The sequence below is a fragment of the Suillus discolor genome, assembly GCF_016758755.1.
Source record: "Suillus discolor strain FC423 chromosome Unknown F5147scaffold_68, whole genome shotgun sequence".
NCBI lineage: Eukaryota > Fungi > Basidiomycota > Agaricomycetes > Boletales > Suillaceae > Suillus > Suillus discolor.
Genome location: NW_024541315.1, coordinates 160,198 through 175,384, shown reverse-complemented (window position 1 = coordinate 175,384; position 15,187 = coordinate 160,198). Strand labels below are relative to the sequence as shown.

The 15,187-nt window shown below is 46.8% G+C and overlaps 4 protein-coding genes across 4 annotated transcripts; all 4 read left to right on the top strand.

The window, feature by feature from the left end:
* Positions 1-5,821: 5,821 nt before the first annotated feature.
* On the top strand, positions 5,822-6,906 carry F5147DRAFT_839923 (uncharacterized protein). The gene is made up of 4 exons (XM_041444257.1): positions 5,822-6,218; positions 6,272-6,556; positions 6,610-6,626; positions 6,687-6,906. The coding sequence occupies exons 1-4, from the start codon at positions 5,894-5,896 to the stop codon at positions 6,828-6,830; spliced, it is 771 nt and encodes a 256-aa protein (XP_041288331.1). The 5' UTR covers positions 5,822-5,893; the 3' UTR covers positions 6,831-6,906.
* Positions 6,907-7,895: 989 nt separating this feature from the next.
* Positions 7,896-9,113, top strand: F5147DRAFT_641514 (uncharacterized protein; the record flags this gene model as incomplete). Its single annotated transcript, XM_041433057.1, has 3 exons — positions 7,896-8,220; positions 8,274-8,649; positions 8,700-9,113. 3 exons carry the CDS (start codon positions 7,896-7,898, stop codon positions 8,827-8,829), a joined length of 831 nt encoding a protein of 276 aa, XP_041288330.1. The 3' UTR covers positions 8,830-9,113.
* Positions 9,114-9,203: 90 nt separating this feature from the next.
* F5147DRAFT_754945 (armadillo-type protein) lies at positions 9,204-11,747 on the top strand. Its single transcript, XM_041440309.1, has 8 exons — positions 9,204-9,547; positions 9,603-9,922; positions 9,974-10,299; positions 10,356-10,487; positions 10,537-10,621; positions 10,672-10,772; positions 10,831-11,162; positions 11,212-11,747. Exons 1-8 carry the CDS (start codon positions 9,265-9,267, stop codon positions 11,631-11,633), a joined length of 2,001 nt encoding a protein of 666 aa, XP_041288329.1. The 5' UTR covers positions 9,204-9,264; the 3' UTR covers positions 11,634-11,747.
* Positions 11,748-12,487: 740 nt separating this feature from the next.
* Positions 12,488-13,789, top strand: F5147DRAFT_716137 (uncharacterized protein). Its single transcript, XM_041438583.1, has one exon. The coding sequence runs from the start codon at positions 12,495-12,497 to the stop codon at positions 13,548-13,550; it is 1,056 nt and encodes a 351-aa protein (XP_041288328.1). The 5' UTR covers positions 12,488-12,494; the 3' UTR covers positions 13,551-13,789.
* The last annotated feature ends 1,398 nt before the right edge of the window (positions 13,790-15,187 follow it).

Genomic DNA, 15,187 nt, shown 5'->3' with positions numbered 1-15,187 from the left:
GAACGTAACTAGACCTAGGTGTCTGTGCTTGCTCTTACTTTCGTGACGGGCAATTCGATTCCACAGGGAAGATGGGGGTAGGTACTCTTGCCGCAGCTCTCCCAGACTCCAGAGTGGTATTTGCTCGTAGTCTTTACCGACTCAGATAACTGGCGGCGATGCCCGAGTCGTCCGGCCACTATCGACTGTCGCTCACTTCGTTTTCCCGTTTGAAGTCGACCACCGACCACTCTATCTGGATCATAAGCACCAATATGAGGATGATGATTTAGAAAGCGTAGACCTTGGACAAACTTTGAAATAGGTCACGTGCCTCCAGCGTTGTTGGCCGGGGAAGCTTCATAATTGTAATTGGGCAGCCTCGTCATTATACACAGCCAGCTTCATCAAATATTGAGGACAACTTCGTCAAATATCGGCCTGTTTTTTGAACTCCGCTGGCCTCCATACACGTGACGTGGAAGGTGACAACCACTACTGCGCAATAACAATTGCCAATGAGACATCTTCTGGAATTTGATACTCATTCTTGTCTGATAGTACGTGGTACCTACAACCTTGATGCACTTGGTTAAAATATCGTGGTCACCTGCCAGCACAGCACCTCTTAAATTCTAGTCTTCATCTGACAATCACCACGACATCAAGTTAATCCATGGCATACCCATGCGACCTAGACCACCTGGCACCTGGTACTCCCTTGGAGACAAGGAACAGTGTTGACAAAACTACTATCAAGGTGCCACCGCTCTTCCAAGTTCCTCTTCCTCGTCAACCGTGTCCGTGTCCCTTGCACCTCATCCAACACTCGCTCGATGAAGAGAATCACTGTCGACCTCCAACGCTACTCCTTGATGGAACGTCTCGCGCATGAAGTATATCAATCCTCTTTATCTTCGTCGCCCCTTTTTTCCTTCAGTGTGACCTTGAGCTTTGGCTAGAAAATAACATGTCTGTCATGCATCACGATTGGCAACGAAGTGGCATCTCGTTGACTCCATCACACACAGCTGGTCTTCGAGGTCAACATTAAACGACAGATTCAAGATCGTAAGGAAATATCAGCGCAGCACATTCCATCTTCGTATGGCCTTCCAATACTGATCATCGACAGCAATGATAGCTTGGTTTGACAGCCTCTCGAACTCAAGCTTAGTGGACCATGACGAGGTTAGACACGGTCGATCATTTTCAGATATATTCAAACATGCCCATTGCCCGAGCAGTACCAAAATTTGTCTAAAAACAACTGTACTGATCGACTCCCAACTAGGTATTGCACCATCAACGTTCAACCATGATGCCAAAGCGAAACCGGAAACATAACTCACTGTTGCGATATGCCGCTTGGGCTGCTGGGTCAATTTTCAGGGCGCGCAGAGCAGGATTCCTGAATCCTAGCAAGGGCGTGCAGGTGAGTCATGTGGTTGAATCTTGGTAGCACAGCGACCTGCTCATACTCACGTCAGGTCGACATTGAACGCCCGGACAGCAATCCGCATTTGTCTTGCAGATTATTGGAAGGTTGGTACACGTACTGGCACTGACAGACATAGATGTTGTCAAAGCAACAACAACGGCGAGGAAGCAGAAATGCATTGTGCAAGGCAATATATAAATTTCTGAGGAGGATGTTGAATGATATCTCTGAGGATGGAGGGCACTATAGGGCGACGACTGGCTTTTATATCTGCATATACTTAAGGGCACGATTCTGATCGATTTGGCAGAATTGTTATTGCTGTTAGGTGGCAGAACCTTCGGTAGAACCTGCAGGAGCGTGTTCAATTGATTTGGACCATTGTATCACACACAACCTGCCGGCAGGCATCGACAATTGTCTTCTTTGTCGCCTTAGAACGCTCGTTCGAACCTCCGGTCTCTCATCCGCCTCACTCATCGGAACCTCGCAACGACAAGGATGCTCATTGTCGATACTTCCGATATGTACTCGATCGATATCTCATGTTATCTTTCTCACTGACTGGTTGCTCCCTCATATGTAGTACCTGCAATTCGCCTATGTCATTAGGAGACCGGCGACCTTGCAATTACTGCACAGAGATAATGAGGCAATAAACCCTCGTTTCGATAGCTTCTCGAACTTAAGCTTAGTGGACCATGAGCAAGACTAGACACGATCAATCATTCTCAGATGTTCAAACATCCACATTGCTCGAGCAGTACAAACATTTGTCCAAAAATGACTGATTGACTCCAAGCTAGGTTTTGCACCATCAACCATGATACCAAAGCGAAAGCAGAAACATAACCCACTATTGCGATGTGCCTCTTGGGCTGTTGGCTCAATTGCTAGCTCACTTGCACAACGAGATTCCTTGACCCTAAGGCGCGCAGGTGAGTCATATGGTTGAATTCTGGTAGCACAGCGACCTGCTCATACTCACAGTAGGCTGACAAGTAGTGCCCGGACAGCAATCCGCCTCTGTACTATAGCAAGGGAACGGAAGGTTGGTACAAGTTATGGCACTGACAGACATGGATGCTGTCAAAGCAACAACAATGGCGAGGAAGGAGAAATGCATTTTTTGAGCGGGGTAATGTTCTGAGAGGAATTTCGAATGATGTGTGTGAGGATGGGGGACACTATAGTCTATAGGACGACGACCAACTTTTATATCCTGCACAGTGCATATACTTATGGGCATGATTTTGATCGATCCGGAAGAATTGTTATTGCCGTCAGGTGGCAGATTTTCTAGTAGAACCTGCAGGAGCGGGTTCAATTGATTATTAGGATCATTGCGTCACAACCTGCCAGCAGACATCGTCAATTCCCTTCGTCACCATTGAACACTCGTTCGAACCCCCGGTCTCTCATCTGGATCTCTCACTTACCGCACGATTACTGAAGTTCGCAGCAACGAAGTTGATGCTCATTCTCTTCGATACTTCTGATATGTACTCGGTCGATATCTAGTCACTGATGTCATTTTTCTCACTTACTCGTTACTCCCTTACCTGCACAATGCAAATTATGCAATATGCACCATCAGCCGCACTCAATTCCATTTTATTTCGCCCATCTTATTTTCTACAAGTAATACATATACGGGTGACAGACAGTGAGAAATAAAACGAGTCCCAATCGAGGACGACCATTTCACTACCCCCTTCCTGACTACTTGTTAGTTCGTGATTTTCGTCTACAGCGCTCAATTTTATTCTACTTGCTTAGCTACTTCACTGAGCACATTCTACATATTATACCATCATGTTTCAAGGGAATTGAAGCAAATCCGTTCAGAAATGGTGGAGGTCATGTTTTCTGCGTGACAGCAGGCGCCATTGCCGACGTCGGACATATGAGACCCATATGCCCGTCGCCACATTAAGTAATCTATGCATCCGCCTCAACATTCCCACAATCCTCCCACTCATCACGGACTTCACAATTCAAATATTCACCCGTGTATTGAAATATTGATCAATAGTCCCACTCAATTCCATTCTATTTTTCTCATTTTATTTTTTAGCGAGTGAGTATACATTTCCGCGGGGAACAAAAAATAAAATGATATATTGGACTCCAGGTATGTTGTTCAGTGCTCGTCATTGCGGAGTTTCAACAATGCCGCGGCCAGCGCGGGGAATCGGGATGCTACTGGTCTCCAGATCTTGAGATCTCACACTCCAGTACCTACAATTATCAATGTCATGGAACGTCTACCATATCGATCAGTATAGAAATGAGATTGGCGAACTGGTGTGATGGGGCAGGGCATCTGGTGAGTGTTATGCTGGATGAGGGTACCGTTATACTGATTGAAGGAAGGGGTGTGTAGCGCATCATAATCTGTGTTTGGAGGAGGCCGCGCATGTTCATGAAGCATGGGCACTTGCTCGAACACATCCGACACTCCTGGGTATGTGTTCTCGGTGGGCCTACTAACTCTTAATATTAATGTTGAATCTGACGTGTGCCGAGCGCACTGTAAATCCGGCAAGTGTGACCATCTGTGGCATTTGCGAACTAACAATTATTATCAGGCATGAGTGTCAGAGTGGGGCTATGTCGTAAAATTCTATGCAGTAAGAATACAAGTACTAGTGTTGTCCAACGCGAACCGCTCATGCTTACTGAACATCCAGGCCATTTGCGAGCATCGAGCGATTTTTTGAGGTGTTGTGGACCGTGGTGACTGTGTGCGTTTTCTTGCTGGTCCATGTTGGCCCATCAGTGTTTGCGATGTCGAGCACTCGTACTTGTTGTGTTGATCTCATTAAGTCGTTTTGGCAGCTCTCTCTCATGTCAAATTCCGTCAGACTCATGGTACTCAATACAGCATGCCGAGTGCGACATAAAATGGCAAATAAAACGGTCAAATAAAATCGTTATTGGGTAGGGCTCCCTCTCGAACTAAAGCTTAGTGGACGATGAGCAAGACTAGGCACGGTCGATCATTTTCAGATATTTTCAAACAGTACAAAAATTTGTCCAAAAACAACTGTACTAATTGATTTCAAACTAGGTATTGCATATGCATCATCAACCATAATACCAATGCGAGAGCAGAAACATAACTCACTGTCGCGATGTAGCTTCCGGCTCAATTGCCAACCGCAGTGCAGAGCTTGACTCCTTTTTTCTAAAGCGCGCAGGTGAGTCATGCGATTGAATCCTGGTTGCGCAGTGACCTGCTCATACTCACGTTAGGATTGCAAAGATAGCCTGGACAACAATCTGGGTTGTTGTTGCAAGGAGCTGACCATCTGCCACATGCACTGACAGACATAAATGTTGTCAAAGCAATAACAACGGCGAGGAAGGAGAAATGCATTTCTGTTTGAGGTAATATGTAATCTTCTGAGAGAAATCTCGAATGATATGTCTGAGGATGGGGAATACTATAGGACGACGACCAGCTTTTATAGCCTGCATGTACCTATGGGCACGATTCTAATCAATTCGGCAGGATTGTTACTGCTGTCAAATGGCAGAAATCCTGGTACACCCTGCAGGGGCGTGTTCAATTGATTACGCCTTGGATCATTGTATCGCAACCTGCCGGCGAGCATCGACAATTCTCTTCTTCGTCACCACAGTGACAGAATGCTCGCAGGCTCAAACCCCAAGTCTCTCAGCTTGATCTCTCACTCATCGATCAATCACTTGAACCTGCAGTGAACCTGCGCAGCGACAAAGTTGAGAAGTTGATGCTCATTCTCGTCGATATTTCCAATATGTACTTGGTCGATATATCATATTTCATGTCATTTTCTTCACTTACTCGATGCTCCTACATGTAGTACCTGCAGTAATTCCCCTATATAGTAATCTGCCGGTGACTTTGCAATTGATGAACATTCTCTTTCGGAAATTGATCCCCGTCCTTACCTGTGACGTTGGTTTGACAAAGACCCCTGCGGGGAAGTATCCCCTTCAGCTGGGAGGTTGAAACGTTGACCCCTTGGAAAGTTTTGCCGAGCTTGTAGTCATTGCTTGCAGCTTTCTTTCCCGGCTTCACCGGTTGTTTCTATAGAGGTAACTTATGTTGCCTGTTTTCAGCGCTAATGGTCGACATCATCAATAACAATTTGTGCTATACATGCCATATGTATCCTGGAGCAACTTCAACCTGGCCAACAGTGTTTTGGGCTACGGAATCAAGAATTCTCGCGCCAGCAGAGATTGCTGGCAAGGTAACGTGGCACTCTACGACTTTGGACTATCGCAGTTCCATGGCGTCATGCTTGTAAGATATCTTCATCCACATTAACAATTAGCGGACCAGCATATCTAGAATTGATAAATTGGTATGTAAGCCAAACGGCTTTCCCGGTCCTTGGAAACATATAAGTACGATATAACTTACTCGTGATACCAAGAACGCTTTCATTCCGCCTTTCATCCAGCACCAACGGACTAGCCATGGCCTGTGACACTACCGGCACTCTCAACTACATGCTTGCTCCGCCTGACGGCTCTCGGCCTTGCCATTACGTCAACGTAGATAGCACCACCGGAAAGCCAGTCCGCAACTGGGGAGAGGACCCGCATGATATGCAAATTGAGGACGTGCGCGAGAAGGAAGAGCTTTACAAGCTTGACAATGCTGGATTTCAGTATGGGCGAGAAGCGGCGAAGCACACCAGCTTCTTAAATGATGATGAGATTGAGCGCGAATACTACCCCGAGAGCATCGACCTCATCAAGAGGGTCACAGGAGCATCCAGCATTGTCATCTTTGATCACAGTACGTCGACCAGCATCGATTTGAAACGTGTTCATGCCCAATTCGTGTCACAGCTATTCGTCGCCGTCGCCCAGGTGAGGTAGATGATAGCCCACAGAAACGTCAACCAGTTCCGCTGGTTCACGGGGACCAAACAACTGCATCGATTGCTCGTGTTCACAGGCATCTCCCCCCAACAGAAGCTCCTTCCCTCCTTCGAAGACGTTTCCAAATTATTAACATTTGGCGTCCTATATCACATGTGGCTATAGATTGGCCACTTGCACTATGTGACTTCCGGAGTCTCGATTTCGAGAAAGACTTGGAGCCTGTCACTCTCATATACCCTGACCGCGAGGGTGAGACAGTTGGAGTCAAATACAACCCAAACCACCAGTGAAAATACATGAAGGCGATGACCCAAGAAGAGTTTGTTCTTATTAAATGGTGAGCGAAGTCACTCGGGGAAGACTGTTGTCGTGCCAAAAGGGTTTCAGCTTTGACTCGGACTCGCTACAAGATGGCAGTGTTGCGACGGTCACGCCTCATAGTGGCTTCCAAGACCCAAACACTCCAGAGGGAGCGCCGCTTCGGGAATCCATCGAGCTGAGGGCTCTGGTATTCTATGATTAGAAGGCGTTTTTTTGAGTGGCGTTAAGAATTAACGAAGAACTCGTCCCTTGTTTTATCTACAAACCATATTTCTTCCGCCATGGTACGATAGATCATGCATCTCAGGCTAATGCACCGTGACAGAGTAAAGCGGGAGCTAATATCTATATAAGGAAAATATCGGACGTCTTGAATTATGTTTTACAAGTTTTCGAGATTCTCAAAGACATCTATGATCAATTCCTAATATTTGCCTGAATACTTTTATCCCGAGCCCTCGATGGAGCCCAGCTGATTTCACTCACTGCAAATATCCTGGGTATGGATGCACGTTTCCTCGTTATGGTGAGCGGCATTTCAAGTTGATATGCAAGTTTGACGCTACTTGCGTTATTCCTTGACTGCAAACACCAGACGAATTTCCCTCGAGACCTGACACACCTATAATGAGGCATTAGACTGGCATGGCAGCACATGTCTATTCAAGCTATGTATGGTCTTTACCTGATACTACCTATGAGCGTTGTCACCCATGACCTCCCACTAGTGTGTGAGCTAAAAGTGGGACGGATTACAGCTCCATCCTGCTGGGCCTTTCGTGATAAATTACCATCGCTTTGGCAAGACACTGTCTTCTTCGACCCTTGAAAGACTTAGTTCCCTGCTTCACCGGCAGTTTCTACAGAGGTAACTTATGTTGCCCATTTTCAACGCTGATATGGTGGCCAAAATCACCAACAATAATTAGTGCTATACACGTCATGCGTATCCCAGAGCAGTTTCAACACAGTGGTCAACAATGTTTTGGACTACAAAGCTGATAATTCTCGCCCCAATGGAGAATGCTGGTGTTGAGACTTCGGTGGGAGACATAGTCATCGTACGGGGCTCTACGACTTTGGATTATCGCTCATACCGCAGTTCGGTGGCGTCATACTTTTCCATCTACATTAACGATCAGCGGACCAGGAGAATTGATAATATGATATGTCAGCCAAACGGCTTCCCCGGCCCTTGGGTACATGAACAAGATACAACTTACTGGTGATACCAAGGACACTTCCATTCAGTACTAACGGACTAACCATGACTTCTGACGCCATCACCACCCTTAACTATTTCGTCGCTCCATCCGACGGTTCTCGTCCTTACACTGATATCAGCGGAAATAACCTTACAGGAAAGCTGATCCACAACTGGGGCGAAGAATCGCATGATATGCAAGTTGAGGACGTGCGCGGGAAGGAGGAACTTTACAAGCTTGACAATGCCGGATTTCAGTATGGGATAGAAGCGCCGAAGCATACCAGCTTCTTGAATGATGATGAGATTGAGCGCGAATACTACCCTGAGAGCATCGACCTCATCAAGAGGGTAACAGGAGCGACCAAGGTTGTCATCTTCGACCACAGTACATTGACCACCAATTTGGAACGACGTCTTGATTCCTAATTCATGTCACAGCTATTCGTCGCCGTCGCCCAGGCGAGTCAGATGATAACCCACAGAAACGTCAGCCAGTCCCCCGGGCTCATGTGGACCAAACGCCTGCGGCGTCCATTGCTCGTGTTCACAGGCATCTCCCGCCAACAGAAGCTCCTTCCCTCCTTCGCAGACGCTTCCAAATCATAAACCTTTGGCGTCCTATATCACATGCGGCTGTAGATTGGCCACTTGCGCTATGCGACTTCCGGAGTGTCGATTTCGAGAAAGATTTGATGCCTGTCGCTCTCATATACCCTGACCGCGAGGGTGAGACATTTGGAGTCAGATACAACCCCAATCACCAGTGGAAATACTTGAAGGCAATGACCCCAGAAGAGTTTGTTCTTATCAAATGGTGAGCGAAGTCACTCGGGGGTGATTATTGTCGTGCTAAAAGTGTCTCAGCTCTAACTCGATACAAGATGGGAGTGTCGCGAAGCTAACTCCTCATACTGCCTTCCAAGACCCAAACACTCCAGAGAGAGCGCCGCCTCGAGAATCCATCGAGGTGAGAACTCTGGTATTCTATGATTAAAACACGTTTTTTGGAGTGGCGTTAATAATTACCAAGGAAATCGTACCGCATTTTGTTGCTGTATGTATATGTATAGTTGTACTTCACCGATTTTGCTGTTGGAAATTTTGTGTGATCCTCGTGGACGTATCATGACTACCATGTCACTATCCATGCATTCATGACAATCGTCGTCACCGTGTACTCGATGAGCGAGGGCATCTCAGCATACAAAACAAACACACGTAGGTCTTTATCATCGTGATGAACAGGTATTGGGCCATCAGGGCTTCAGTAGTTTCAATTTCAGGCAAGTTGAGGGGTGACTAGCGACAAGCGCGCAAATCAATTATTTAGGCGCTATAAGTAGTCACGTGAGCAAGATCAGCAAAAACTTTGAAGTCTAAGACAAGTTGATAGAACTTCACTGCTCAGCGCACAGTCCCTACCTCTCCAATGCCTGGCCTGCAAAGTGCATCAAAGAAAAGACCAGCGGTCTCACAGGGTGGCCCCAGATCCAAGAAACACCAATCCGATAATCCTTCCTTGACGAAATTCGAGGAAGGAAAAGTTCAGAAACGGAGTAGACCTGTCACACAACCAATCATACCAGCAAGTGGGTTGTCTGATGAGGACGAAGATGAGGACGAAGATAATTTTGAGGAAGAAGAACCTGAAGACCAGGCGATAGTCCCAGATGAGATGATTGTGGATGGTGCTTCCAGCAAAGACCCCAACGGTATGTCGAGGGTTACAGGGACTGAACTGCAAACGATTCATAACGTTCTGAATAGCTGCAAGAGAGTCACATAAAGTCCAACGTGTACTACAGGAACAGCGTCGAGCGGCTAAACCACATTCCCAGTTACTGGCGGATGCAAAGCGCGTCTGGTCATTAGCTCGGCAAAAAAGCATACCCTCCGCGGAACGACAGAAGCATGTGAAAGAACTGATGAAAGTTACTCAAGGAAAAGTCAAGGATATCGTTCTGAAGCACGACGCAAGCAGGATTATCCAGACTGTTGTGAAATATGGTGGGCAAAAGGAGAGGGACCAGGTCGCGATGGAGCTTAAAGGTCATTACAAGTCGTTAGCTCAAAGCAAGTACTCGAAGGTTTGTCCGGTCTATCTTTGCCACTGAACCTTTTTTTGACGACTGTAGTAGTTTTTAGTGACCAAGTTGATCAGACTGTGTCCAGCACATCGTGCATCTATCTTGCTCGAATTCCAGTCCAACGTACTCCGTCTACTGTTGCACCGGGAGGCATCTGCGGTCCTTGCCGATTCTTTCGAGCTTTATGCAAATGCATATGAGCGTTCAATTCTTCTTCGCGACTTCTACGGCAAGGAAGTCGCGTTGTTCTCGCAAACACAAGGTTCTGAACCCGAGAAAGCGAACGCTAGAAAAGGCTTTCCTGGGGTTCTTGAAGGTCTTGAGGGCGAACGAAGAAAACGCGTACTGGCAGCACTGAAAGAAAATCTAACCACGATGTAAGCATCTGAAATTGAACGTTGTGTAATCCCCCAATCGATGATGCTATTGACAGTTTTAACAATTCCGATAAAGGCGCCATAACCCATGCAATCGTTCACAGGGCGCTTTTGGAATACCTGGCTGCTGTCAACGACACCGAAGATGAGTCAGAACGAGAAAAACTTCGCAAGGAGATATTCGAAAGGTAAGTACAGCCCTCGATGATGTATCATTCATTAATATTATATTTGCAGTTGCCAGGATGTCCTTGCCGAGATGGTCCACACAAAAGACGGCAGCAGGGTCGTGAGAGACTTCATTGCCTATGGAACAGCCAAGGTACATTCACATGTTTGCTCAAGTGACGAATATTGATGTTTGTCGTACAGGACCGAAAACAAATTATCAAAGTCATTAAACCTCATGTTGAGCGTATGTGTACAGATGACGAGGCTCAGCTCGTCCTCTTCACTGCCCTAGATGTGATCGAGTTTGTTTTTTAAGTTTATTGACTCGGTATTGAAGAATCCTGACACACTTGCCTACAGTGATACAAAGTTGACGGCCAAATCCCTTGTTTTAGATATCACCGCCCACGCTCCCACACTCATCAACACCCCACAAGGTCGACGTGCTCTTTTCTACTTGCTTGTCCCTCGATCACGGCGGCATTTCACACCTGCCCAAATAGCGATAATTGCTGATACAGACCTTGTACGCAGCAAAACCAGCAAGAAAAGTGCAGTTGTTCGCGAAGGTGAAATACGGGCAGCAGCAAGTGAGGGATTGCTTAAGTTTGTCGAGGACAACGGCGCGGAAGCCGCGCGAGATACCGGTGGAAGTTTGGTGGTACTGGAAATTATGCTTTACGCTGACGGCGGTGGGTGCATTTCACTTGATGTTTATCAATTTTAACGTTTTTTTCTTAGACAAATCTTCGGCTATGCAATCCCTCCTTCAACCATTAGCATCGATATACCCTTCAGAGGATGCCTCAAAGCCTCATCCAATTGACCTCCCGCACACATCACGAATGTATAAATCCCTTTTCCAAGGCGGGCACTTCTCGCATGCTAGCAAATCCGTCGTTCGGTCATCGTCGTTCTCCCCGTCTGCATTCACGTCTGCATTCATGTCCATTGTTGGTAAGGATTTGACAGTAAGCATGGCTGGCGGAGAAGGTGCCTTTATTATTGCAGAATTTTTGCAGCGGGTAAAGGAAGAGGGAAACGCTGATGAAAAACAGACCGTCAAGGGCTGGTTTGGTGGGGATGTTGTCGAGAGACTAAAAAAGAGCGAGACCAAAGGGAGAAATGTCCTACTGGATAAGATCAATGCATTGTTATTATAATGCTCATTCTACAGACCTAGTCACAGTGAACCTTGGGCCAGATTGACGGATGCATTTATATTATCAAGGTTGACTTGCTCTGATTCGCATTAAAAGTGATACCTCTCAGCCTCTCTTCGTATGTCGATTGGTCGCGCAATGCAGAAGGCTTTATCAATGTGAGCGATTTCGCAATTGACGAGGGGAAAGCTACGTCCGACTTGAGCTGAGAACTTTGTTTAGAGTCTCGTGCCAACGATGCTCGTCAGTTGTGTCAGTAAAAAAGAGGAGACTTTTTTTGATTTCAACATATGCGAAGATAAGTTGCCCACGAAAGCTCCACCTTGCATGACTGCAGTTGGCACTACTGTGCTAAGAGAATGTGCTGTCGTTGGCGTAACCGTGTGTGTGTCTACTTGGATTCTCAGTTCTGCCGATTAGCATCACATCATCGGCCACCAAGAGTTCTCTGGTCAGACCTAAATTTTTAAAGCTTTAGGGCCCACAGGATGCGGCGTGTATGTACCATCGAGTCTGATCAAGATAATCATTGTATGGTTCGTGGCAGTGTTACATTTGCATGCATTCATTCCTACAGGCTGGTTAAGAATTTTCACAGGGTCAGAGCACAACAGACCTTGTAAGCCATACAAGACAGTAAACGTATTAAACGTTAAACCCGTGCCTTGCTGACCAGCATCCGGCGACCTAGAAGGAACAATGAACGCTGCCATGGACAGGTCAGACCATCTGGTCCCAGCGCTCGGTTCCACATACGGTGGGTCTACCGTACACTGCTGCCGGAGAGGCTGTACATGATGTATGATACAAGCATTAAAAGCAGGGGTCCTTCAAACCAGCTTCGCATCCTACTCGCCTGCCATGGAACCTATTATCCGTTTTCCATTTACCGACCTTCCAGTTGAGCTGGCCTTCATGCTCCTCGAATATGCCGCACGACCGACTTTTGACCAGGCTGACCTATACGATGCTAGAAGTCCATATTCATCTGCGCTTGCACTCTGTCGTGTCTCTAAAATTGTCAGGCGCGTCGTACTTCCCGAACTCCTGCACACCATATTACTGCCGGACTTTCGGCACGTAGAAAAGTTTGTTCATGCTCTACGTATGCAGAAAGTGTACGGGGAGAAAGGAAACGACCTCCATTTTGAGTACGCACCTCGTGTACAAAAAATGTGGATTGTATCTCATGGTGGGAATCTCGCACCAGCTCACCTGCCCCATGCATCCCGGGCCCATACACCAAAACCGTCTAGATCGCCGCTTGACATCAGCCTCCTAGCTCCGATACTACTTGCTGTACCGTCCCTTGCCCTTGGCTGGACAAGTCTGGACATTCTCGTAGAATGCCTGGAACATGTATGGAAGTTCCGTGCAGCCACACATGTCGACGACGAACATCCCCCGCTTCCCTGGAAAACACAAACTCTAACGCTATCGTGTACGCCCCCCATCACTGGGCCACAGTGGGAGCGTCTCACAGACACTCCCCAGGGATCTGCTTTCCTTGGTTCAATTTCTCATCTCTCGGCCAACCCACACGTATGCGACTACAAGTCTCACACAACAGACTTATATCGGGACTACCAGCTGCCCCTATGGATGGAAATCACTCCATGGGCTTTTTTCAAGAGCCTTCAAACCGTCTTCCTGTCGTATCCGCGTATCGCATCCTCCGTCGATCCATTTGCGTTGATCTTCACGGGAATCGACTCGTACGTGGAACTGCTGACGTTGTCTGCATCCCTGCTGAGGGACCACTGCGACTGCATTCCAAAGGAAATCAAGGGGTTTGCAGATATTGGTCCTGGAGAGGAGTGTATTCAATCGGATGATGTTCGTTTAAAAGTGTCTGATTCTCGGATATGCTGGTATACTCGTGATGGGTGGGAAAAAGTTTGGGCGTGCATGTTGTGAAGCTGGCTAGAGGTATTATAACTTATGACTGATATTCACATAGAATAATATAGTATAATAGTATGTTACTGTACATGCTGGCACGTACACTTTCGAGTTTCGACACCTAATCCTAATTGATTCTTCATGTACATAATGATTCGTGGATGGATCCTGTCCCGCTACTTTGTAGCAACTCTCAGATCCCATGCATCATGGTCCATGCATGATACATAATGTTAGGGTTTCAGAAGAACCGGTTCAATTGTTTGCTTTGTTTGTCGTCTATAAGTGTCATACCCAGCTGATGACGATCATGGGTCTGAGCTTCCATTGTTTTAAATTTTGACGACAGCAGCAACTTGAAGTACTAGCACACACGCTTCATCTCTTTCGAAGCTGTGATGGATAATAAATTTACCAGCATGACTATCAATCACACCAAGAGGCAAGTCGCATACATTGCAACGACGCGGTAACTTACAATATTAATCTCGTCGGTACCGTAGTATACGCCAGGCTGGCCGCCCCTGGTCACGAACCTATTTTCCTCCAACACCGTAGGTAATGCAGAACTCAACGTGTTGGCCATTAAAGACGATTTACATACCACGTCCGACACGCGTTTCTCTCGCGAGTCGCTTGGCGATACACGTGTGTATGGCAAGTCAGACCACCATGCTCTACCACTTCCAAGGCTTCTACTTCTTAGAACCTCCCTAGTAAGGTAAGTGCTTCCATTGGCCTCCGAACACTCTGTGCGAGTAGCGATTGTTCGAAACCTTGATTGACCTTCAGTCATAACGCGTGCGCAGAAGTTTCGGCTGCGAGAAATAGAAGAGACGAGAACAGATGATGCGTACACATAGTGCAAAGTATCCTGACAACTAAAGTCAGCTGACTGAACTTCTACGAACCAGTCCATTCACAGTAATCGTTGCAGACATGCTGCACCTCGAATATGGTGACTGCGACAACTTCTATGTCTCCTTCATCCAAAATATCCTGTCCGTCGCCGATTGAGCTGATTTACATGATAGGATGTCAACGAGCGCCGGAGTTGGAGATCAAGAATATACATACGGGTCCCTCAGTACTTGAAGGTCAGTCAGTAGTGAAGTGCTTGCTGAGGTCGATGAATTTCATGAGCACAGGAATGTCATCAGGTAGAAAGGTGCGTACTTTGATAGTCAGATATAGATGCTAAACCACCGATCCTTCACGTATTGAACATGTTGAGGCACAGGAGGTGTGCACACTTCGGCCTGAGTGCGGTCTGGCCATGCCTGTTTATAATGGTGAGAACGCTCGAACACCACGAGGGGACGTACATTTAGCCTGTTACGATGCCGCCATAATGATTATGCGAAACGCGATAGCTGATATGCTTTGAAGAGTCGCACATGTTAAGCGACCCGTTATCTGACTGCCATGAGGTGAAGTTGTCGAGATAGCTAGCTGTGCAGACGCCAACGAAGCTCAGGCATGCTTCAGCGTTATTGACGCTGTTACGGTATCGCTGCCGGCTGGTAGAAAACAATCATGACGAGAACATATTAGTATTCATAAACTTTAGTTCTATTCGTGACTCCGCGGTGGTATCGCGCGGCAAGTTGCGGCCTATAGAAAAAATTTACTCGAAGCCCTTACTGCTATTT

Excerpts from the sequence above, each read along its gene's own strand:
- F5147DRAFT_839923 (XM_041444257.1), top strand. The coding sequence starts at position 5,894 with ATGGCCTGTGACACTACCGGCACTCTCAACTACATGCTTGCTCCGCCT. Across the intron at positions 6,219-6,271 it reads CATTGTCATCTTTGATCACA|CTATTCGTCGCCGTCGCCCA; the intron begins GTACGTCGACCA and ends TTCGTGTCACAG.
- F5147DRAFT_754945 (XM_041440309.1), top strand. The coding sequence starts at position 9,265 with ATGCCTGGCCTGCAAAGTGCATCAAAGAAAAGACCAGCGGTCTCACAG. Across the intron at positions 10,488-10,536 it reads CGCAAGGAGATATTCGAAAG|TTGCCAGGATGTCCTTGCCG; the intron begins GTAAGTACAGCC and ends TTATATTTGCAG. Across the intron at positions 11,163-11,211 it reads TATGCTTTACGCTGACGGCG|ACAAATCTTCGGCTATGCAA; the intron begins GTGGGTGCATTT and ends TTTTTTTCTTAG.
- F5147DRAFT_716137 (XM_041438583.1), top strand. The coding sequence starts at position 12,495 with ATGGAACCTATTATCCGTTTTCCATTTACCGACCTTCCAGTTGAGCTG.